This window comes from Rhineura floridana, chromosome 7 (assembly GCF_030035675.1).
Source record: "Rhineura floridana isolate rRhiFlo1 chromosome 7, rRhiFlo1.hap2, whole genome shotgun sequence".
Classification (NCBI taxonomy): Eukaryota; Metazoa; Chordata; class Lepidosauria; order Squamata; family Rhineuridae; genus Rhineura; species Rhineura floridana.
This window is the reverse complement of record NC_084486.1, coordinates 33,583,655-33,607,754: the sequence shown is the minus strand read 5'-3', so window position 1 is coordinate 33,607,754 and position 24,100 is coordinate 33,583,655. Positions and strand designations below refer to the sequence as shown.

General features: G+C 41.5%; 2 protein-coding genes across 5 annotated transcripts in view; one reads left to right on the top strand and one right to left on the bottom strand.

Moving 5' to 3' along the window:
* Positions 1 to 24,100, top strand: part of CTNNA3 (catenin alpha 3) — a 1,138,512-nt gene that overhangs the window by 194,091 nt on the left and 920,321 nt on the right. For all 4 annotated transcript variants that reach the window (XM_061635143.1, XM_061635144.1, XM_061635142.1 and 1 more), the window contains one exon: positions 17,833 to 18,036. In XM_061635143.1, the coding sequence (XP_061491127.1) occupies positions 17,833 to 18,036 (204 nt within the window). The remainder of the gene's footprint in view (positions 1 to 17,832; positions 18,037 to 24,100) is intronic.
* On the bottom strand, positions 3,922 to 4,812 carry LOC133388592 (serine/threonine-protein kinase pim-1-like). The gene has a single exon (XM_061634561.1). The coding sequence runs from the start codon at positions 4,810 to 4,812 to the stop codon at positions 3,922 to 3,924; it is 891 nt and encodes a 296-aa protein (XP_061490545.1).

The following is a 24,100-nucleotide window of genomic DNA, read 5'->3' as shown; positions in this document are numbered from 1 at the left end:
ATCATAACTACATCACTTTCATTTTCCTTATATCACTTTAACCATGCCCACTGGTACCTTCCCCTCTCTTCCTAGTTCCATATTTGGAGTTATTATTCACAACTTGTTTTTCCCATTTCAACCTTGGTCATTGCAACAAAGTTTGATACCTTTTTCTTTAGCACAGCTGGATATTGCAACAAAGCCTGATTTTCCCAGCTATAGCTATTTTGCAAACGCAGCTTTATACAAACAATACCAGTCAGCAGATTAGCATTTCTGTTAAACACACACAAATAAATTAACTGTAAGTTTACTGTGCTACAATTCCTAAGTAAATCAAGCCAGAGTAAGTTAAAATGCATTTTAACTTAAACAAATAAAGTCCAGTATCACAATTCCCCCCTTAGAAGCTTTCTGATATTTATATCATATAGCTTCTTCATTCTGAATAACTTGCTGATACATAATCTTGCCATACATTTGCATACTACTTTTAGTTACTGCACTATTATGCTGCGAATACCATTCATGATTATAGGTAACAAGCAAGGCAAAAGCATACATCCCAATAAAATCAAAACAACTAATACAATAATTGTCTTCATTCCTCCAAACCAACTAAACCAACTTTCCCAGCTTCCAAGATTTATTCCTTTCCAGGTTTGCACTGGAGCATGAGCAAGTACCTTAATTTTAGTGGCAATCTCTTTTACTACTTCGCCATTATCATCAATTTTCAAACAACACTCTGTCAGATTTAGGAGTCCGCAGACCCCTCCTTCTTTGGCTAACAAATAATCCAAGGCCAGTCTGTTTTGGAGTATAGCCTCTCTCATTTGTGTTGATTGATCAGCAAGCAATGTTAAGGCTTTAGCTGTTTGATTGGTTATTATCTCCAATACCGCCTGAAGTCTAATGAGGCGATTCAAAATATATATCGGGCCACGGTATCCTGCTGAGCCATCATGTGCCCATGAGGCTGGGTCATAAGTTGCGATGATACGTTCTGGAGGCCAAGTATCTCCCCAATTATTTCCTTGGCCTTTGGTCAAAAAGGTAGCAATTGCTCGTTTCTTTCTATCGGACTGTTTTCCATCAAATACTGGAATTAAAGGATTTAGGTTTCCACCTTTTATGGTATACATTGGCTGTATGATTCCAACATAACAAATACCAGTCCAATTTAAGGGGAGAATTGCATATGCCATTTTACCACAGATCCAATAATGACCCTGTAGAGCTGGGCGAACATGATCAGGCAACTGGGATGTGTTATGCATGTATGGGAAATACTTTGTATCCTGATTGCCCAAGGGTCCTGTAAGATATGTGCTACCTGTACTTTGAATGAGACTACAGTGCCATATGTATACATTCTTTCTGTATTCACACATTTCCTTGTTTTTCTGGTTGGTATTATTCCTCATACTCCAATAAGTTCGAAATCCATGAACTATGGTACCATTTAAATGTTTCCATTGCCAAGTGTGAAAGGTTAGACTCCCATTTGTGGTGCGATTAAACACCTGACACTCCACCTTTTGTTTATCCTTTTGGTCAAATCCTACTTTTACATCACAACTATTTTCAATTAAATTTTCATGTGGTCCTTTCCGAGCTTTACAGAATACCCATGTGCCATTCTCAAGTTGTACTCCAGTACTGTTCCATTGAGATGCATAGTTGGCACAGGGTACCACTGGACATCTCTTTGTATGACAATGCGGGAGCCACTGGAGAGTCCAATTACATTTACTATTTCCTACCAAAGGACCTACAGATTCATTCTGATATATACAATATTGGCCAGTGGGAGCCCACTGAAGGTCCCAAGTATGATTTGTGGTCCACAACTCGCTTCCATTATGGACATCGCTTTGATTGCTAATTAACCATTTCGGGCTTAAAGGAACAGCCATCCATGGCCATTTTGGGAATCCTTTTGGACTTCCACAAATCCAACAATTTGTGAGGTTAAATCCTTTGGCTACCTCTTGGGCGAGTTCAACAAACACATTTTCCCTTTTCTCCTGGAGTGCGTGCCTTTGACGACTGCATACTCTCGTTTCTTGCGCGGGAAAAGAAGCTGAGAAGTAGACATATACCAGATATAGAGAAGCAAGACACAAGATAGTACCAAGCATAGGCTTAAAACCAAAGGAATTGGGTTCGATCCATTTTGGCATAGAAGCTATTTATCCTATGGATCTAGCTCCACCCACTTATTGGGCCCAGTATTCCACCCTCCGGCCTTCAATCAATCCTTCCGTGGGCCAATCTCTCATATACTTTGGGGCTTGATAATAAAGGTTGGTTCTTGTAACTATTTTGGGCCTATATCGCACGGGTGCCTCCTGTTGGACTGTTACTGTGACAAAGATACTTGGTCTTAAACAATCAGACCCTGTGGGGGTAGCTTGTATCTTGAACCTTTTTACAGATCCGCCCATTTATTGATTTATCTCAGACGTACAGTCCTGAGATTACTGTCAGGCGGAAGAACAGAACTTAAATAAGTTCGGGCAATAATATGTATGTGTGCCCTCTTGGGATGTGTCTTCTGATTGGCACAAGTATCCACCAATTGCACTACTGTTATTGGGACCTTCCTCCTAGGATCTCCTGGCACCTGTGCACTAACAGCTTGAATTGGAAAAGGTTTCCTTGAACCTCCCATATAATTTCAGTCTTTCTGTGTCTTCAGCTTGAACTTCAGGTTAAAACCCGGCACGGTTTTTGACAACCACTTTACTTCAGGTGTCTGATCCTTCGCCTCTCCAGGTGGGGAGTCCTTGGCTACTCCCTGCTCTGGTTCCTGGGTAACCACAGGCTCTGCTCCTTTTATCCTGCTGGCATGGACCCACCGCTTGTGGCCTACGAGTTTTACAGCCGATTCGGTAATTAGAATGATCTGCTCCGGCGGTCCCCACGTGGGCTGCAAAGGCTCTTGCTTCCACTTTTGAACTCGTACCCAATCACCAGGTTGGTATTGATAGATCGCCACATCCAAGGGTAACCTCTGAAACTCACGATTGTACCTGTGAATAGAGGACAAAACACCCCGCAAGGCAGTAACATAGTCTAATAACTGTCTGTTCCCTAATTCCCCATTAATCTCTGTCTGGGGCCCAGGCTCAATGGGAGGTCTGCCAAACAGTGACTCAAAAGGAGTCAATTTTGTTTTTCCCCTTGGAGTGTTTCTCATAATGGTTAAAGTCAATGGCAGTGTTGTCACCCAATTCAACTTGGTTTCTTGGCACAATTTGGTCAACAAAGTCTTCTGATCAAAAGATCCCCTAAAACGTTGCCTCCAAGATGAGTCTATCTATAAGTCTCCTTTACAAGGGCCTGAAGCGCTGCCCTTGGGACAAAAATTAATCCTGTAGGTAACTGCCACCATCCATTAGTCAATTTCTGAGCCCCATACTGTACTGCAGCATCTTCCTCTTTTCTTAGAATATTAAGGGACCAACTCCTTCCATGGAATCATAATGTTCGTTAAATTCCTCTCCAATGGTCGTCCACTCAGCGCTGCTTCCTTCGCTGGCTCATCTGCTTGATGATTTCCTTTTCGCCGAATTGAATCTGTTTCCCTTCCATGGGCCTTCACATGGATAATAGCTACTTTCCTTGGTAATTGGACACATTCCAGAAATTCCTTTATCATCTGTTGATGCTTAATTCTGTGTCCATCACTTTTGATAAAACCTCTTTCCTTCCACAGCATAGCGAAAGCATGTGCAGTTTGGAATACATACTTGGAATCAGTGTATATATTCCCCTCTTGTTGGTCCAGTTCTCGCAGGGCATCTATGGCTGCAGCCAATTCCGCCATCTGAGCTAACCGGCAATTGGCTGATCGGTCAAATCTATTCGGGGTTTCAATGAACATTCCAATGTCTGGATGAATTGTTTTGCACCCAGCAGGATAAGACACTGCTATTTGCTAGACTCTTGAATTAGACTGTGTAAGTAGATTTTGGCTGTTTCCTGAGGCATGAGAACATCTTGCATCCAAGAATGGTTCAGAAGGTCTTCAAGGGATGGCCTGTCAGAAGGCCTCAAAGCCAAACACCACTTAATGAGATGTTGGCACTCTGGAGAAATCCTTTGCCGAAAATAGACTTGGCCCCTTACGATCTCTTCATCATGTTCAAAGGGGATATCACCACAGACCATGTCATACAGCAATACTCCAAGTGACCAGACAGCAGCAGATCTGCCATGATACTTGTGATAGCGAATCCATTCTGGAGGACTATATACACGAGTACCATCAAAGTCAGTGTACACTATGTCCTTGAGCAGTGCTCCAGATCCAAAGTCTATAAGTTTGAGCTCTCCACTGCTCAGGTCAATCAAGATATTCTCGTCCTTAATATCCCGGTGTAGAACACCACAGCTGTAGCAGTATCGAACTGCTTCCAAAACTTGACGGAAAAGGCTGCGAGCCAAATCCTTAGGCAGAGCCCGTCTCTCTGTGATGAAGTCAAAGAGATCTTGCACAGGATCAGGCCGCTCCAAAACCAAAATAAAACTGTCCGGCCTCTCAAACCAGTCCAGAAGACGGATTACTCCCCGAAAGCCAAAGCCAACCTTCTTCAGGAGCAAGATCTCCATGGGTACCCTAGTCCCACTAGGCAGTTCTCCCCATTCGGAAACCCGGTCCCGGGACACATGCTTGATGGCCACCAGAGCTCCATCTGCCAGCCGGGTGCCCGAGTAGACCGAGCCGAAGCCGCCACTGCCTAGCAACGGGCCCACCTGGTACAGCTTCTCCATAGGTTCTTCTGTCACTAATTCTTTTAAGCTTAGGCGTACTTCTGGCATCAAAGGGAATTGACGTACTGGAATCGGGCCTGCCCCAAGCTTCAATCTGACCTGCACTGGTTCAGCATTGACCGCACAAGCAGGATTATTCTTTCTAACCCAAACATCAGGGTGAATTCCTTCCAGAGGTTCCCACTGTTGTTTCTCTTTGTTCTGTTAAACACACACAAATAAATTAACTGTAAGTTTACTGTGCTACAATTCCTAAGTAAATCAAGCCAGAGTAAGTTAAAATGCATTTTAACTTAAACAAATAAAGTCCAGTATCACAGTAGGGCCCCGCTTACCGGTGCTTCGCATTCTGGCGTTCCGCTAATGCGGCGGTGGGAAATTCCCCTTTTTAAAGCCGATTTAGCGATTTTATGACATTTTCGCTTCATTTTTGCACGACGGCCCCATTATAGTCCATGGGTCCCGCTTTACGGCGATTTCCGCTTTATGGCGGGGGCCTGGTCCCTAATCCGCCGTATAAGCGGGTCCTTACTGTATAAAAAACTGGATTCCTCGTGATGTGTCTCTAAGCACTAATATCTGGGTAATACTCCCCAAAGAGCAGTCCACAAACTGTTAAAGCCTATATACATACCTTTGAAGTAGAGAGGGGTGAACTACCAAAGCTCTGCTTGGGCTAACTTGGAATTTGCCTGTTTTCTTCAAAACAAATAGAAAAAAACTGGGTAATTTTCCAAGATCTTTTGGAGACTTTTCCTCTCTCCCATAAGAACTAATAGTTGTGATAGTTCTAATGCAGGCAGGAAAAACTTACTCGGGAGACCAAATATGAGGGTGAGGGAGTAAAGCCACCCCCTGTAGAGTACCCACAGGAGTATGTGCTCTCCTCCCACCCCAGGCCTCTGAAGTGTCTTCTTCCTGTCCTCAAAGGAATGAATGGCTCCATTAGTTTCGTGAATCTGGGAGAAAGATACCGCAGTGGCAACATAGGAGGGGAAGAGAGAAAGGCCTCACTGGTCCTTGGTAGGGCTGGGCCTCTTCCCCCAGCCTTCAATTTTTCCACTGCAGGGTTTCTTCCACCTCCAGAGCAAGCTTTGGGGTGGAGGAAATTGGTCTGCTGAGGAGCAGTAGAGGTTGGGCCCTAAGGGTCCTCTCCCCATGCAATCTAATGGAACAAAGACACATTATCTTCTATAGGACAGCAAGAAAAAAACCCTGCTGAGGCCAAGATAGCAATTCTTCTCTAGCATCAATTTAGATATAAAGTAAAGAAGAATTCAGGTGCTTTTTAAGCTCACCTTTTCTTTGAAGTGGGCTTTAAGGAGCTCCCTCCTTAAAGTTCTTTTTTTATCTTAGCTCAAGAGAACTTTGTCAGCATCTATAATCTGAAGTGAAACTAGATTAGGGTGGAGGTGAGCATTTTAGATGATGCCATTTGTTGATGCATAAAACTGAACACTTGGTAAAATAGAAAGTCTGTAGCTAAGCATTCCATTTAATTCTAACATCTTACCACACCATTAATTCTGCAGGAGCAAGAAGCATGAAGCACTCAGGCAGGGCACATTAAAAAATCTGTTTGATCAGATCTGGCTATTGCAAATGCTCACTCATTTGTATTGATTTCGTTACTGCTCCTTTTAAACTCATCAGTGCAAAGTTGCCCAGCACATATCAGATTTCTGTTGGTAAGCTCAATTGGATAATAAGATGGCTCTTTAGCTTTAGTCTTCTACCTCTCTCAATTTTCTTTTATGAAGAAAGCATGAAGACTTGTCAGAAGTTGCTGTAAGAATTAAAACACCACATCAGGAATCAACCATCACTTTGAAATTGATTCCCCAGGTGAAAGAATATAAAAGGAATTCATATGCCTAAGATAGTCACCACTGTATCACTTGAGCCTACTGTATATAATAATTATTTTTAAGTAAGTTGACTACTTTGAAGATTTAAAAAAAAATTGTCTCTGTACCTCCTTCACATTTTCAATATAATCCTTAATGAACTGCACCAGCTATTCCGGAATTATCAAGTGTTGTCTGCCCCTAAATGAAATGTTAGAATTGGAACTGCAAGTGCAGGGGCTCAAACTGAAAATCACAGGAAAGCACTTGTTTTACTTATAGAGATCGACAATTGTAAGTGGAGAATGGGCCTTGGCAATACATTCCTCTAACAGGAATAGGGTTGCCAGGTCAGAAGCATCCCAAACCCTGTGATTTCAGGTGCAGGCCCCAGTGATGTCATTAAGCATCAACCACAGTTGCTTGGAGCATACCACTCTACCAAAAGAAAAAATCTCCGATTGGAAATTAAGATAGAAATCTTAGCTAAATGAGGGTGTTCTCAGGTCTGGTGGAAGTGACAGGATCATTCTCACTTGCTTAGGGGGGCTGGATAGGAAACATTTAATCTATCCTTCTTGCTTCTGGCAAGAAGGGTTTAAGTGCCCTCAGGCCAGGCCAGTCACCAGAAACAAATATTTCAACTGGATGGGGTACAAGTGTGCTGCCCTGAGAAGGTCATACCCAGTCCTGCAAACTCAGAAAGGGAAGAATTTCTCTGTCCTGTTTGACCAACTGATCTAGTGTATACAGGTCCTTTCCCACCCAATAATTTTACAAGAAAGTCCTGCCTCCAATCTTCAGGCAAAGATTACACCAAATGGTAATCCTCTCATGGGTATAAGGGTCAAATTTGCAAGTCTGCCATACTGTCAATATCCCCTCTGATATGTTGGAAGGCAAGAACACTCCACCCCTCACCAATAGAGCCATGCATATAAAAAAATTCCAAGATTACCCATGGCACAGCAGCCAATGGCACCGGATACTGCCACATCTGCCACTAGTTAGGAGGAAGGCATGGTGTTACACCTTCAAATTAGGGAATGCAAAACCACCTTCAGCCACCAGGAACTGCATTTCTTAAGTAACATTTTTGGGTGGGGGTGCATTTGTGGGATGCACAGAGGGATACCTAGCAAGACATAAATCAGGCGGGGCAGAATATTCATTTTAAGAACATTGACCCTGCCCCAAATGCTCAGCAGCAAATTAGTTCACCTATCAAGGTCCACACTGACCGTTGCCACTATCCCATCTAAATTTATCTTTATCGGTGACCTGATTGACTGGGGGATCTGAATCCTCAGATAGGTTAGGACTGTGGGACACATACAGAACTACCAATTATTTAATAAGTTGTTAACAGAACTTATTAATGAGTTTCTTGGTTATAACATGCATGAGATTTTGCTTGGCTTAAGATATTTAGTTGGAAATAGGAGGACATAGGAAGGGTCTACTCATTTCAGCTTATTACTTTTAATTGCCTATACCATTATAGCTGCCAAATGTTTCAGATGACAGCTATTTTGAAGAAAACTAACACAGTCGTCTCAGTACATATTTGCTGACAGCAGTCTCCTTAAATCTAGGCTTTTATTTAAAAAAGAAAATTGACCTATACCCATGTTTCTCTAGCTTGAAATGTGGAAACCTTCTAAATTTTACTTCCTGAGCTTCTCAATCCACTGACAACCATCTCCTTAGAAGATGAATGCACAAACTTGCACATGGCTGCATATCTACACACACTGCTGCATTTGTAAAGATTTTTGGACTGGGGGACTGAGGCTGCAATCCAATACATGTCTACTCAGATGTAAGCTCCATTGGGTTCAATGGGACTTACTCCCAGGTAAGTGTGTATTGGATTGCAGCCTAATTCAGCATTGGCATTACAAGAGGACTAGAACTATATTGTCATTTATAGGCTACTTTCATTTATATGTGTCATATACCTGCTGTGGCATCTCAGTATGGACACCATGCCCTCCAGGTAGAAATCATTTTATTTGGTGAAGCTATGAGTCATGCTGTTTATTATCCACCTATTTCATGGTACATGTTTCTAAAAATGATTTGGAAATAAAATAGCAAAAAACAAAAAACTCAACACAACCCAGGGTGCATCAATTTTGCAGGAGGGATCCAAGCACACACTAGGAAATTTAGGTTTGAGCAGTTAAAATGGACTAAAGCACTCTGTTGCCATAGCACAACAAATCCACCTTAAAAAAGAAAGACCTTCCATGCATAGGAAAGTGATGGGAAAATGCATTGAAAAGTCTGGAATGAGCAAATGATTAACAGAAAGTATAAACACCCCAGAAGCAAATCAGGATGAATTCAGGGTGACCATTCATGTAATATAATGGAATTAATTAGAATGAATGCGCAATAAAGAATGAATGTAATTCATTCCACATAAACTTTATGCAAGCAAATCAGGATGCTCAATAAATAGGCCATTTAGAAAAGCCCACAGTTTGTTTAGGGTTTCAAGGGGTGCTTTCAATTTTTGAGAGATTTAGCTTTGCACATTCATCCTTTGCTGTATTATTATAATACTATCCTATGCACATTTTGTGTTAAAAATCCACTTTCCCAATCTTCCCATGAAGCTCACTGGGTGACCTTGGACCCAGGGCTGGTTCCAAGAGGTGGCCAGGTGGGGCACTGGCCCAAGGGCCCCTGAGGCTACAGGAGCCCCTGGGGGGCCCTTCTGCTCCCCTTCCATGATTCACTGCAGGATCGCTGCCATGGATTGTAGGGCGAGAGCTTCGGAGCTCCGCCATTCCCTTCCTTAACTTACCTTGTTCTGCAGTTGCGCACGCAGCGGTGCCCTTAAGGAAGATGGCATCTGAGGTTTTCCTAAGGGGCTGAAGCCTGTGCCACCATCTTGGCTGATGGCACGCATGCGTGCTGTGCGCTTGCATTCCTGCCATGAACCAAGATGGCGGCAGAGGCTTCAGCTCCTTAGGAAAACCTCAGCCGCCATCTTTCTTAAGGGCACCGCTGCGTGTGCAACCGCAGAACAAGGTGAGTTAAGGAAGGGAATGGTGGAGCCTCAAAGCTCTTGCCGTGTGCGAGTCATGGAAGGGGAGCCCTGGGGCCTGGGGCAGGCTTTTGCCCAAGGGCTCCAGCGTGTCTGGGGCTGCCCCTGGGCGCACACATGCATGTATGTGTGCATGCGCACATGTGTGCCAGGGCCCAGGGCAAGCTGATGCCCAAGGGCCCTGGCATGTCTGGGGTCGGCCCTGCTTGGGCCAATCACTGCCTCTCAGCCTCAGAGGAAGGCAATGGAATACTGCTTACCATGAAAACCCTATCCATAGGGTCGCCATAAGTAGGAATTGACTTGAAGGTAGTACATTTACATTATTTGTCTATAAATTACTAGCAAAGAGCCTTTCAGTATACTAATTCCCCCATTAAAAGAATTATTTTTTTTATCCTGAACTCTCAGTATGATCCACATTTTTCATGGTTTGTTTGACCAGCTCTGGTGTCAAAGTTGTCCTAAGTAGATAGGATAAAATGCACAGATTGATTTAGACAACTGAGCACTAGGAGGAATTGGGGGACAGAGCAGCAGATTAGCCAATGACACCAAAAGATTTGAATCATAAGGTGCATGACCAAGTTCTCTTAATTTAAACTGTAACCTCAGCTCCTGGACATCAGAGGCCTTTGAATTGTATGAATCAGTTATTAGTATTAGTATTTATTGAATTTATATCCTGCACTTTCTCCTGAAGGAGTTGGGCAAACTTTTTGATGAAAGCATTCCAGTGGCACATGCTACTTATGTATGTGATAGAGAATGAGTCCTTTATTCTCATACTGGGGCATATATTGCCTTTGGCTTCAGCAATTTGTAAAACAGACAGACATGATGACAGATTCTCTTTTGGGAAATGATTGAGCTTTTGGAATTTAGTTTGTTCGTTCAGACACTGGTTTAAATATGTTTGTTTTCATTACAGTACATAGTTCCTCAAAATACTTTTCTTTTTAAAAAAATTAAGCACAAATTGCAGTGTTGTACTTCCTTGATTTTCTTCTGTGAAAGAATTCACAAAAAATCCTTTCTTAATTAAATATTGCTAATTTTAATGAATTTCCATTATAGTTAGAAAAAGACTCCCAATAGATTTCTTTCTAGCGTGCAATTTCCTTTGCAATCAGGCAGAGTCACCCTGCTGTGAGAAGAGGGTGACACAAAAAAGAAACGATAAAGGCAATGTAATGACTTGATGAATTTCTAATGCCTGTTGCCATTTTGATAAGTTAGGCAGGCGATTTGCTTAATTTATACATTATGAAATTGGTAATGCCTTTGGATAAACAAACCAATATTATTTCATTTTGCAAATTAAGCAATTTCACTGATTTATATATATATATATAATTAGAGAGAGAACTTCTTAATATGTTCCTTCAAAATTCTCTAATGAATCCTCCCTGCATAATCCATTTCTTTATATTTTTTCATCAAATATTTAACCCTCAACTCTTGAGCCAGAAATCATTAACATTTATTTAGATATATATCCTGTAGGGTTGCCAGGTCAGAAGCATCCCAAACCCTGAGATTTCAGGGGTGGGCCCTAGTGATGTCATTAAGCATGATACATTAAACATCAACCACAATTGCTTGGAGCATACCACTAAAACAATTTCTCTGATTGGAAATTAAGATAGAAATCTTCACTAAATGGGGGTGTTTCTAGGTCCAGCTGAAGTGACAGGATCATTCCTACTCACCTGCTTAGAGAGCTTGGGTAGGGAACATTTAATCTAGTTTACTTGCTTCTGGCAAGAAGGATTCAAGTGCTCTCAGGCCAGGCCAGTCCCTAGAAAGCCATTGTAGGAAGAAGGGAGCCTAATGTTGTGGAAATGTTAGATGGGAGCACTCAGGATTAAAGATGGATGCCCCTGAAGGCTGTAATTCTAAACACACCTACTAAGGGACTAAGCTCCATAGAACTCAATAGGACTTACTTCTCAGTAGATATGGTTTCGATTGTGTTGTTGGTAAAGCTTGACTAGGGATCCTCTGCAAAGATATCCGTATCAAAGCAGGGTTGGCAACCCCGTGCCAGTAATGTTGTGCCTGCCTTCTCACATGGCTGCTCCAAACCTCTTTACAGACTTGACCCTTCACTGCAGAAAGAGGTTTCAGAAATGAGTAAGAGTTAAGAACATTCTCTGCTCTTTCCTGCCTGCTCTGTGGGCTGCTATAAACTCACTCAGCCAACCCAATTCCAGTGAGTAATAATTGACAGAGAGAAAACACATATGGTTTGGTCTACCTTCACAGGGAGTAGATTGGGAACAACAGCAATCAAAGTCACACTTCCCAGTATGTGAATTCTCTTTTACCAGTATTGGGCAAGATACAAACCATCATGCAAATAACAGGATGCATCATCAGTAGGTTTAAGGGGGTTGAGGTAACCACATGGAACCACTGTTGTTGCTTCTATGGATGTGAGGAAGTAAGGTCAGAGGTAAATGAAATGCAAATAGAAAAACAAAAACAAAAGACAGTGATGATTTCCTAAATGCAATACCATACCAACCATAACAAGATTCCTATGAGTAAGACAGAAAACTCTGCATCCCACAGCCAGTCAGGGTTTCTAACTAAAACTTAAAAAATCCTGTCAGCCAAGGTCACAGAAATCCCCATGCAGCACAGCCTGACCCGGCAGCTGCGGTTAGTGCAGAATGAAAAATGTATCAACAAATGTGGAAAACTAAACAATGGCCCACAGACTGTAAGCGTTCAATATATATCCCAATTTCAAAGAAAGGGGATCCCAGGGAATGCAGTACTTTTGAACTATTGCCTTAATATCCCATGCAAGTAAAGTAATGCTCAAGATTCTACCACAAAGACATTTACCATATATGGAGCGAGAAATGCCAGATGTCCAAGCTGGATTTAGAGAAGGAAGAGGTACCAGAGATCATATTGCAAACATACGTTGGATAATGGAACAGACCAAGGAATTTCAGAAGAAAATAACCTTGTGCTTTATAGATTGCAGCAAAGCCTTTGATTGTGTAGATCATGAGAAAGTATGGGATGCTTTAAAAGAAATGGGGGTGCCACAGCATCTGATTGTCCTGATGCACAACCTACACTCTGGACAAGAAGCTATTGTAAGGGCAGAATATGAAGAAACCGATTGGTTCCCCATCATAAGGAATGTGAGACGGGTGTATTTTATTACCCTATATGTTTAATCTATATGCAGAACATATTATATGGAAAGCGGATTGGACCAAGATGAAGGAGATGTGAAAATTGGAGTAACAGTTGGCAGGCTATGTTACTTCAGTGGGTCAAGGTGTGCAGATACTTATGGAGCAGTTTGACCCTCTTCTCCAAAGGAAAATCAGCTAGACTGGGTCTGTCTTCCATTGAAGGACAGCAAAGGTCAGAGGCCAGAAGTCATTAAAAACATTTGTGTTTTAAAGCAGGTACAGGCACTGATAGATATGAAATTGTCTCATATTGTTTTTAGGAACATCTTATTGAATGAACTTCAGGGATTGGACAAACTGCATTTTTAGATTTCTAGATTGTGTGTGAGCAAGATTGCATGGAGTGTTCCCTTTCAAAAAGATACATTTTATTATGAGATGATACACCCCAGTGCCATGTATAGGTGATATTTTTCATTGTGCATGTGGAACATTAATTCATTGGGAGTTAGAATCAGTAGGAATTTAAATGTACAGTGACACCTTCCTTCTTTGAATGTGGAATACAAAACATTACCATAGTTATAGTACAACATTAAAATAAATTGTATTAATATAAGCATGTATGTAGAGTACACTGTGATTTCTGATAATTAACCTTTTTCAAATCTTGTTTTAATGTGTGATCGAATAGGAATGTGCTAGAATTCCACCCAATTCGGATTTAGTATCTAATTTTCCATTAATTCGTTTATTCCCTATCATTGCAGAACACATTTTTATGTAGCAATTTTCCATGGCTATTTTTGCAAACAGATTTTTAAAAATCTGCCTCTAAAATATTGATATTAAGAATGATAATTTTAATGATATTTCCTTTAAAAACATCAAAATTAATATATACTTTTTTGTGAGAGGAAAAAAACGGGTCAGTAAAAGCAGCAGCTAGTGGGCATAGAATGAACTCTAATCGATACCAGCCTGTTAAATCAATGGAATGGAAATAAGAACGTAACAGGATATAATCTACCAGCTGACCCTTTAATAATGTTATGGACCCTTTGGAAGACTCATCAGATGAGGACGACTTGGGAGTAACAGCCACAGACCCAGAAGGGGAAACAGAGGAAACTCCTGAGAATGCAGCTCCTACTCCCTCTCAGCTGGAGAGCGTCCAAGACACAGCTGAAGCTCTTTAGCCAGAATCAGACAGTGACCAGGAGGCTCCCCTCCCACCTGCAGAGTGAAGACGACAGAAAGTCAGGCAGCAGAGGGGCCGGCCTGTCCGTTTAAGGCCGGCATGCTTGCAGAAGCCAGAGGGGTGATTGTTCCCACCTGTCTGCAGAGGTGTTCTTTAAAAGACAGACCCTGGCTTCAGTGTGTTGCTGACTACAACATCAGGCATGACCACTGTGTGTCTTCCTATCCCCTGAACCTTGACTGGGACTGATCTCTCGGCAAACTGGACCTGGACCTTCACTGACGTCTCTTCTGGATTTCTGGCTTGGCACGTAAGCTTGGCACGGCCCCTGCCCTTATCTTGCTTCCTCCTTGCTAGCCTGGCAGATTTAAAGCCAAGCTGCCAGCTGAGGACTTATGGCCTGGCAATTACCAAGGAATTTCCAGTCCTGCCTGCACCCCCACTGATGCTGCTGTCTCAGTGAAAAGCTGACAAATTGTGCTCATTGGATATATCAAATATCAAGTTGTAACGGAAGATAGAGAGATGGTCACCTATCTGCTAACAAAGCACGTATCAGTGTTAAAACTAACTTATATTGTAAGAACAAGAGAGGGTCATCAAAAGGAAAACCAGTTCATATAGGTACCACTAGTGATGTACTGGTCAAATAAAGTGGAAGAACAAGCAGAACCTCAAATGATTCTGGGGATATTTTTAAAAACAGAGAAATGGAAACAAGATTTTGTAATGTGGGGTGGGTGGGAATGATGAGACTATTATATCAGATCTTATTATGTGTAATGTTAACATTGATTGTCCCTAATAATTGTTAAGTTGACCAAAGTTTTATTATATTACATCTTTTTGTTTCTTTTTCTTTTTCTTGTCTTCTCTTTTCTTTGTTTCTCTTTTGTCCCCTATGTTAATATTTGACAAATTCTGAAATTGAATGAATAGTGTGACAATAGTTTGTTTTGGATTTGAACATGTAAGTGACCTCCATGTATCTTGTCTGCTTTCAATCTGTAAATTATTCTCAATTCTCAATATCTACTTTTTTAACACAATAGTTTATAATAATTTTGCTATTAATTACTGTGCCATGTGTTGTGTCCCAAAAGCCATTTGATGCCATCTATTGCATGTATTAGAGAGCCAGTGTGGCATAGTGGTTAGAGTGTTGGACTATGACCTGGGAGACCAGGGTTCAAATCCCCACACAGCCATGAAGCTCACTGGGTGACCTTGGGCCAGTCACTGCCTCTCAGCCTCAGAGGAAGGCAATAGTAAACCCCCTCTGAATACTGCTTACCATGAAAACCCTATGCATAGGTCGCAGTAAGTCGGAATCAACTTGAAGGCAGTCCATTTCCATTTCCATTGCATGTAATATTTATTATTCTATCCTGTCCTTCCTCCCAGAAGGAGCCCAGGGCAGTCAACAAAGGACAAAACACTAAAAACATCTTAGAACATCTTGAAAGCAACACATCTTAAAAACATTTTAAAAATACAACATCATAAAATCATCTTTTACAAAACCTTTAAAAATATCTTTAAAAGCAATTTCAAAACAGATGCAGACTGGGATAAGGCTTGTTGAAAGAAGGTCTTAATTAGGTGCCAAAAAGATAACAGAGGTGGCACATGTCTAGTATTTAAGAGGAGGGAATCCCAAAGGGTAGGTGCCAGAACACCAAAGGTCTGCTTCCTGTGTTGTGTAGAACAGACCTTCTGATAAGATTATATCTGCAGGAGACTCTCACCTGCAGAGTGCAGTGATCGACTGGGAATATAAGGGGTAAGGTGATCTTTCAAATATCCTGATTCCAAGCTGTAGAGGGCTTTATTCACCAAAACCAGCACCTTGAACTTGGCCCAGCAGTTGATGGGCAGCTAGCAGAGTAACATGTTGGCAATATCCTGCCCCACTGAGCAGTCTTGCCATTGCATTTTGCACCAGCTGCAGCTTCCGGACCAACCTCAAGGGCAGTCCCACATAGGGTGCATTACAGTAATCTAGCCTGGAGGCTACCAGTACATGGGTAACAACAACCAGTACAAGGACAACAGACTATACCAATTCAGTAATGACTGCAGCTGTCTCATTAGCTGTAACTGGTAAAAGGCACTTCTATCCTCTGAGGTCACCCGGCAGCAAGGATGTATTGAATGGGCAAGATCTAGACTGAGCAACCTCCAGTCTACAATACCCTTACAGAGGGAGTACGACCCTATCCAAAGCAGGCAATTAACCAATTATTAGGGTTTAGGAGCTACCTACCCACAGTGCCGCCATCTTGCTAGGATTCAGTTTATTGGCCCTCATCCAGCCCCACTGAGTCCAGGCACTGGTCCAGGGCTTGCATAGCTTCTCCCAATTCAGATGTTGCAGAGAAACAGAGCTGGGTAATATCACGTACTGTTGACACTTCACCTCAAATCTCCTGATGACTGCTCCCAAGGGCTTCATATAGATGATAAACAGCATTGGGGACAAGATGGCACCCAGCAGCACCCCACAGCACAACTACCTGGGAACTGAAAAACAATCACCCAATGCTATTCTCTGAAATCAACAGCATAGCTAGGATCGGAACCACTGTAAAAGAGTGCCTCCAGTACCCATCTCACCAAGTCGGCTCAGGATACCATGGTCAATGGTATCAAAAGCTGCTGAGAGATCAAGAAAGCATAATAGGGTTGCATTCCCCTTTTCCTTCTTCCAATAAAGGTCATCCATCAGGGCGACCAAGGTTGATTCAGTCACATAACCCGACCTGAACTCAGATTTGAATAGGTCAAAATAATCTGTTTCATCCAAGAGTACTTACAATTGCTGTGCCACAACCCTCTTGATTACCTTCCCTAAAAAGGGGATATATGTGACTGGGCGGTAGTTGTCACAAACAAATGGGTCCAGGATGGGCTTTTTCACGAGTGGTTGGATGACCACATCTTTTAGGGCAGCTGGGACCACTCCATCCCACAAAGATGCTTTAACCTAACCCTGGTTTCACTTGCTCATACTCCTTGGCAAGCTTTAATAAGCCAAGAAGAGCAAGAGTCAAGAGGAGATGTTGCTGGCCACATCATCGCAAGCACCTTGTTCATATCATCAGGCTACATCAACTGAACCTGAACCCAAAGAGTTGCAGCAGATGTTGCACTGGACACCTCATGGGGACTACAGTAGATGTGGATGGGACATCAAGATTGCTATGGAGGCAAGCAACTTTACCCTCAAAATGCCCTGCAAACAAAACACAGTGGGCTTCTGAAGGGTCTAAAACTCCATTTCCAGGAGTTGATATTAGCAGACCCTGGACAATATTAAAAAGCTCCACTGGGTGCCTACTTGGGGATGTGATGGAGGCAGAGAAGTGGGCCTTCCTTGCTGCCATCACCACCACACAGTAGGCATGGTTATGGAGTTTTACTTGTGCCCGTTCTGCCTCACAGCACATCTTTCACCACTTGCACTCTAGCCATCTTCCAGTCTGTTTCATTGCCCCTAGTTCACTGGTGTACCAAGGTATAAAATGGGCTCCACAATGCTGGAGCGGGCACTCGGGGACAACCTGCATTGAAAGGGCAAGATCCTGAGCAACCATGTAAATGTAGTACAATCGTACTTTGAATTTCATGCAAATGTCATGAATTTTTCCTTATGCAATTTCCTTTCATGAGGAAAGATTCAAACAGCAGGATGGTTATAGTGAATGGGAAAATGATATAAGCACTCTAGTGATGTATACAAGAGGACCAGTGTATGTGTGCATAGTATTCTTATTTCCCCCCTCTTATCTTTCCTCACAGAATTTGGTTTCCTTGGATCCTCTTACCATGAATGAAGACAAAATAAAGCCATCACTAGAAAAGCGTTTAGAAGGAATTATCAGTGGAGCCGCTTTGTTAGCAGATTCTTCTTGCACACGTGATCTTCACCGTGAGCGCATTATCACTGAGTGCAATGCTATTCGCCAAGCACTCCAAGATCTTCTTTCAGAGTACATGAATAATGTAAGTGAACAGGTTTTTTTCACCTTTCCTATTTGTCACTGTGTTTTCTGCACTGCAATCCACTAGTTATTTGTATCTTCTGTATCAATTATCAAAGTAATAAAGCTTAATCAGTGTTTTCTGAAAGGAATTTATTTATTGCTGATTCTCAAAATAATACTTTATTTGTTATTTCTTTATTATTTGATTTATATCCTGCCCTTCCTCCCAGCAGGAGTCCAGGGTGGCAATGTTTAATTACTTAAAAAGTCGCATACTGTATATGCAAAATCAACCTTAATCCATGGTGCTTTACGATAACATTTTTTTTATGTTAAAGAGAAAAGGAGACAGTAAGTCATTTTATTTTAGCCTCAAAAATTACAGATAAGATCTCTTGTGTTTATTATACTGTAAAGATTTTCCTGGAACATCTGATTTTTAAGAATAGCAATATATCAAGGGTATGCTTAAGGGGCCCAAGCTGAGTAGAGGAAAGTCTTAGATTCACAAATCTGAAATGTTTATAATGTATTCTGATTAAATGTTTGAAAATATAATGCTCAGAAGTAGTGTGTGTACTTTAGATCAAACTACTACTCTCATAAAAGTTAGTGGCAATAAAAAGAGAAAGCAAAAACCAGCAACATTAGTAGACACAATTACTTAATCGACCATTATATTTGGAAACATAACTTCTGTGTTGGGTAGATATGTTACTCTTATCTAATGTCAATTCGGGAATGAATTTTGTTGAGCAGCTAATGGTTTTCATGTTGGAATTATACTCTTTTACTTACTTCTCAGGAGCACAAACTATCGATGCTAAACCTGTCTATGTGTTCTCTCATATATTTTGTTTTCACAGAACTTATTGATCATTTAGTGCTTTCAGTATTGATCATCCTGTATGATGAAAAGAATAGGAAAAACTGGAAGGGGAGATGGGGTAAACAGAGGAAGAATGTGTGATTGTTTGTAATGACAATTATTTCAGTTGTGTGTTACACAGAATCCAGATATATTTTTGAGAAGAGGCATTTCCATTACATACTGAACACACTGCATTTAGTACATAGGAAAATGGGGGTCTTCTCCCAAATGGAACATTTACTGTTAATGCCACAGTTACCTACAGATGGTTTTCAGTGGTCATTTTTCTTTTTAAAGAATACCCAGAGATTAAAGAACTAACTAGGCTGTTTCACGTGGCACTGCCATTTCAGGAGCTGTTGATGTTGCTGCTGCTGTCCTTCTTGTTGTTGTTTCTATCCCACTCTGCCTTCCAAATGAAGAACCAATTTACTGGATTTCTTACACGCCTTTCACTACAAGATCCCAGGACAAGTTGCAACAATATAAAGATACAATATTCAAGTCAGATCCTAAATATATTTCTTGGGTGTCAAAGGGCAGGGTAAGGAGACGTGCCTTCAGCACCTCTTTACTTTTCAACATTTCCTTCCTCATTTCTATTATTACATGGTGAGAATATTTACATTACTGGAATGGGAAACTCATAAGGAAAGTGTGAAACAATAAAAATTCCTTTTTGAACATTTGTCTGGAAAAGCCAGGATTCATGCTGATCCACAGGTCCCCTGCTATGATTCCACCAAAAGGTTTGTGACCACCCTAAGCCTTGGGGAAAAAAGTAAAAGAATTGGCCACACCCACTTTTACACTTTAACCACACCCATCTGACATGCAGCCCTTGGCCCAAAAGGAGTTAGCCATTCCTATGGATTCCTAAGTTGCATGCCTCTATGATAAATCTAGCTGCTGTTGATTGGACAGTAATCACCAGCAAGTTTGGAGGATTTTTGTTTGTTTGCAGAATAGACCTCCAAGCAGGAGCAGTGAGTACTTGGAATTTTAGCAGCAGTACTCTGTAACCATTCTTAACTTGTGCCATTTTCAGGGGATGGAGAGAATCAGAATCCTGTCCCATGTCTAGAACTGGTAATGACACTGATTTCAGGAGTGTGAAATATCCATTTTTAGGATGTGAGAATTCTATACATGAGAAAAGGAGACTCCATATATTTCATGCACCTTTACTGAGCAAGCAGTTTTGTTTATTTCTTAATACAGTCACATCCTTTTAGAAAGAGTAGGTGAACTCTGGCAGGTTAGAAATGGGACACTGTGGGTGATGTAAATACAGAAACCTTCTCACTGTTTGTTCAGATCCCATTTTTCAGAACATTCAGTTCTCTCATATCACTATGTTACTGTAACCTACTTTAATGCCATTTACCCAGACTTCTATTTTGAGTGATGCCCGGAGTATTATTTGAACAAATTTGGTTCTGCTGTCAATTCCTTTGTCTTTGAAGTAGCTAGTATATGAAAAGCTTAGAACACAATATGGACGGCCGGTGAGGATCCTCCCCCGGGTAAGACACTTATCCAGCAGCTCGTGGAGCTAGTAGCAATTATATCTGAAATAATACCCAACATAACTTGGAATTTTGAATTTTGAGTCTCCTTTGCCAAGCTGATTTGCTGAGGTTCTTTATTACTCAAGACAGGTTAAAAGTAATAAAAGAGAGGCAGCAGAGCGAAGCCTCATATACTTGGACTAATTGCCGCCATTAACCTGACTAACTGCTGCAATTCACTGCTATAATCTATGCTGCAATCTATGCGAGAGTAATTAGAACGCCTTCTAATTTGAGTACAAAGCGGTGTGAGGCAAACATATCAACAGATAGATTGGAGTGAGGGGTGTAAGAACCCCAGTGCATTGACTGCAAGTAACGATTTAAAGGAAGATCTTTGCTAGTATAAATATAAGGAAGTGGGAAAGTGCTCAGTTATGGAGGACGGAACTGGATTAAAGGATCGACAAACAAAGATAACTAATTATTTTCCCCGTGCTCAAGAAATACCCTGTCCTTTTAGGACTACACAAATCTCTCAGTTAAAATACCCTACACGGGCAATGCCTCATGAATGGCCATTGGGAAAATCCTTCTTAGTAAATAAATATACAGAGAATGCTGCTAGAATATCAGTTACAAACTTAGAGGAGGAGCTCATAGATGCAGGCTTCAAATGTTCTTATGACCCTTTTAACTTATCTGACGATCTACCACCTTCGGAACCTGTCACTATTGACTCTTATCATGAGCCACTCAGTGGAAACTCCTCCATTTTCAACTCTCCTGGATCCCTTGAATTATGTCCGTCAGTATCTGCGGCACTTGATGATTCTAAACCAGCAGAACCTGACTGGCAACACATTATCTTTCAGGAACTGAGATTAATTAAATCCTTTATCACTGAAACTAACAACCTACTTACCACCCTGGTGAAATATAAGGGGTCTCTTACTGCATGTGATAATGTGGAGCAGTCATTGCCGCCCGTGGTGGATCCTGTCTCTTCACAGCAGCAGCCATCTGTAAAAGAAACAGATAAAAATAAAAAAAAGAAGAAGAAGAACAAACATCAGCAGCCCAAGGTCATTTCTGGTGGGAGAGGAAAGTTAAGGCAAACAAAGAATACAAAGAAATCTAAAAACTACAAAAACTCAGAAACCCCAGCACCGGCAAAAATGAACTTTAAACCTTTATTTAAACTGCTTGAACAACCAAGACCGGATCCCAAGCTAAGAGAGCATGTTTTATCTAAACAAAACAATCATCAGACTGTACCCTCCACATACTTCATGGATAACTCTGCAAGCGAAACTACAATAACATCGGGGAACGAGAGCCTTACCTTAGAGCTCACTCAACTGGACAAAAAGACATGCTGTACCAAAACGTATTCCAGACCTTGGGAACTAGTTTTGCAACCTGATAAATTGGCAATAACGTACAACTCTAGGACTTTAAGAAGATGCCCCCCCTTTCCAAGTGTGCCCTTTCTGGACAATTATTTTGCTCGCTTTTTACACCCTGGACAACCCACTAACTATGTCAGATCTTTGATTAATGAATCTTCTAAATCTGGAGTGTGGCGTTTGATTGTGACATTCCATTCCTTGATAATAGCTAATCAGATATATCGTGTAAGAGAGGAGCTACACTATAGCGGCCTCTTAATACAACGTTATTACATTAACGCCTCTGCCCCAGTACCCTTATGGACTCACACAGGGAGATCAGTGAGTTCTTCCTCCGCAGAATCTGAGATAGATATGAACTATGCTTATTCTCAAGACAAGGAACGATCTCCTGTTGCACCACCTGTTTCGGCCCTATCGTTTTCGACCTTGCTGGGTGAATTGGAACCGGAAGAGATCCAACTTACTGCATTATGTTCTCAAATATCAGATCTGGAAAGAGACATGGTTATCCAAAGACTATATGGCCTGATACAACGTCTTACAACTACGAACCAACAAAAGGGCTCCATTGGGGACAAGTCTACTTCTTGCAATTCTGGGAGGACTACGCCCTCATATGTAGTACCCCGATCCCAGGTTGCAACTCGGAAAATGTGCCCATCTTCAGGGGCGGTATTTAATGACAATCTGGGCATTCTGAATCACATAGAAGAGTTACATTGACAGCCCCAGATTATATCACCCTTGCCAGCTGGGGACTCCAAGCCCATCCGTAAGTGTATTACCTCAGTGATGAATGACACTCCATTACACCTGCTGTCCTGGAATATAGCAGGATGGTCATCCAAACAAAATATTCCAGATTTTATTGATTTTTTAAATCATCAAGATGTAATTTGTTTACAGGAAACTTGGTGTATTAATGACCTAAACTTAGATGGTTTTAACTCTACAACTTTACCAGCTGTTAATCAAATAGACAAAACGAAAGGACGCCCTAAAGGAGGTCTGGCAATCCTCATCTCTACAGGGCTAAATGTACACTGTAACAGTATCCCAGCATGCCATAACTTAGCTATGGCAGTTCACTTGACGTTTGACAAACTAGCCTTTCTATTAGTAAACGTCTATATTCCCCCTGCCACTTCCAGAATAATTATGGATCAAATATGGGAAGAATTAGACCACTATATCACAGAGCTGGAGTCCCGATTCCCCAGAGCCTTGGTAATCATCATGGGTGATTTTAATGCTAGGATCGGCCAGGATAATGAGAGTCTCCTGTCCTCCAGATTATGGAGGGGGGAAACTAACTCTCATTTAGTTATGGACCTAGAGAGAACCTCAAAAGATCATACTGTGAATTATCAGGGAATTTGTTTAACTCGTACTGTCGGTAGCCACAACCTTGTCATCTTAAATGGACTAAAGCCCCTTGATGCCTGTGCGGAATATACATACATTTCAAATAGAGGAAGCAGCGTGATCGATTATGCTATCACGTCCCCCCATCTCCTGAATTTAATTACAAAATTCTCGATTGGCAAGAGACTAGACAGCGACCACTTACCTATTACCCTTCTACTACAACCAAAGGTGAACTGTAGGTTAGTGGCAGAGTATAACCCGGTTATTAACCAAATGTATTTTAAATACAAACGGCCCATGTGGACCTCATTAGTTGCCGCCAAAATTGAGAAATTCATAGATTCTCCCCTGGCCAAGAATATACAAGAGTCTATTGAGAATTCTTCCAATCTTTCTCAAACTTTAATTATATTTGACTCCTTGGTTGAGACTCTCCAACCTTTGCTAATCCCGAATAAAGTGCCCAGCAGAGCAAATATTTACAATGGCCCACATAAATGGTTTGACCAAGATTGCCTAAATCTAAAAAGACAACTCAGAAGCATATATCTATGCTATCGCCATCAAAATGCTAAAATCTTGCCTGAGGCCTACTATAAAACCAAAAGGATCTATAAAGCCCTTATAGCTAATAAAAAGAGACAAGCATTACAGCTGGGATGGGAGTCCTTAAGACAGGCAGCCAAAGATAAAAATTCAAAAAAGTTTTGGTCACTAGTTAATGGCTCTATCAGACCCTTTAACCTTGCCACCTGTAACATCCTCCCAAGTGTTTGGGAACAACATTTCGCCGACTTCCAAATGGACTTTCATTATTTTCCTTTAAAGTCCCCTCCTGTAGCTGATCACGGATCCCTTCCCATCTGGCCGCCGGTCACACAGATAGAAATACTCGATTTGATTAAAAACTTAAAACTG

Bases quoted from the DNA above. Each gene is read 5' to 3' on its own strand.
- LOC133388592 (XM_061634561.1), bottom strand. From the start codon at position 4,812: ATGCCAGAAGTACGCCTAAGCTTAAAAGAATTAGTGACAGAAGAACCT.